Consider the following 796-nt stretch of genomic DNA (forward strand, 5'->3'; position numbering starts at 1 on the left):
ATCCTGGGAGAATCTGTAATAAATTGTGGCCATATGCGAATCAGTTAGTATAGTAGTTTTATAGCACCCTCATACTGTAATACATACCTACCTACCATATGATATACGCACGGCAGAGTAAAGTCGAGCTCTGCCTGACTATAAGGCAAGCCAGATGATACCTTTGACGAAGCGACGCCAAAATATGTCTACAACATAACATTGTCAAATATATTTGCAACAAAGCACATTCGAGTTATATCCACGACTAAGGGAATGTTTACAGACAACTTCGGCTAAAATAAAGAAAAAGTGTGGCAGCGACTCAGCATACACAGAATACACCCACGACCGCATAGCCAGGCCGTACCGACACCACGGGCAGCTCGAAGCATACCCACGGGACTATAAGGTCAACGCATGCGATACTCCTAACAAATCTACCTACAACAAAGTAACGCGTATGTACCAGAAAACCCTGATCCTCGAGCCCTTCATCGTAGAAATCAGACACGCCCCGTGAAACAGTCGTTTCTGGACCCATGCCGGAGGTGTCGTCTACTGACTGACCTCGGTCTATCCCAGACTGATCGAACCCCGTGACTATAGAGGCATACCTGTGGACATGGGTATATGAAACCGGTGGTTCATGCTTAAGTAACATAGTACTTGTGTTAATAGGGTGTTGTATGTAGAAATTCGATGAATTCACAAACAAGCAGAGTAAAACAGACAAACACACACCTATACGTACTCCAAAAACACTACACAAACACACAGACACAGACACACACACACACACACACACACATTTATA

The 796-nt window shown here is 44.1% G+C and overlaps 1 protein-coding gene across 1 annotated transcript; it reads right to left on the reverse strand.

Annotated features, from left to right (window-relative positions):
• Nucleotides 1–304: 304 nt before the first annotated feature.
• On the reverse strand, nucleotides 305–643 carry SARC_17130 (hypothetical protein; the record flags this gene model as incomplete). Its single annotated transcript, XM_014288773.1, has 1 exon — nucleotides 305–643. One exon carries the CDS (start codon nucleotides 641–643, stop codon nucleotides 305–307), a length of 339 nt encoding a protein of 112 aa, XP_014144248.1.
• Between the last annotated feature and the right edge of the window lie 153 nt (nucleotides 644–796).

The sequence above is a fragment of the Sphaeroforma arctica genome (assembly GCF_001186125.1).
Source record: "Sphaeroforma arctica JP610 unplaced genomic scaffold supercont1.9822, whole genome shotgun sequence".
NCBI classification, from domain to species: Eukaryota; class Ichthyosporea; order Ichthyophonida; genus Sphaeroforma; species Sphaeroforma arctica.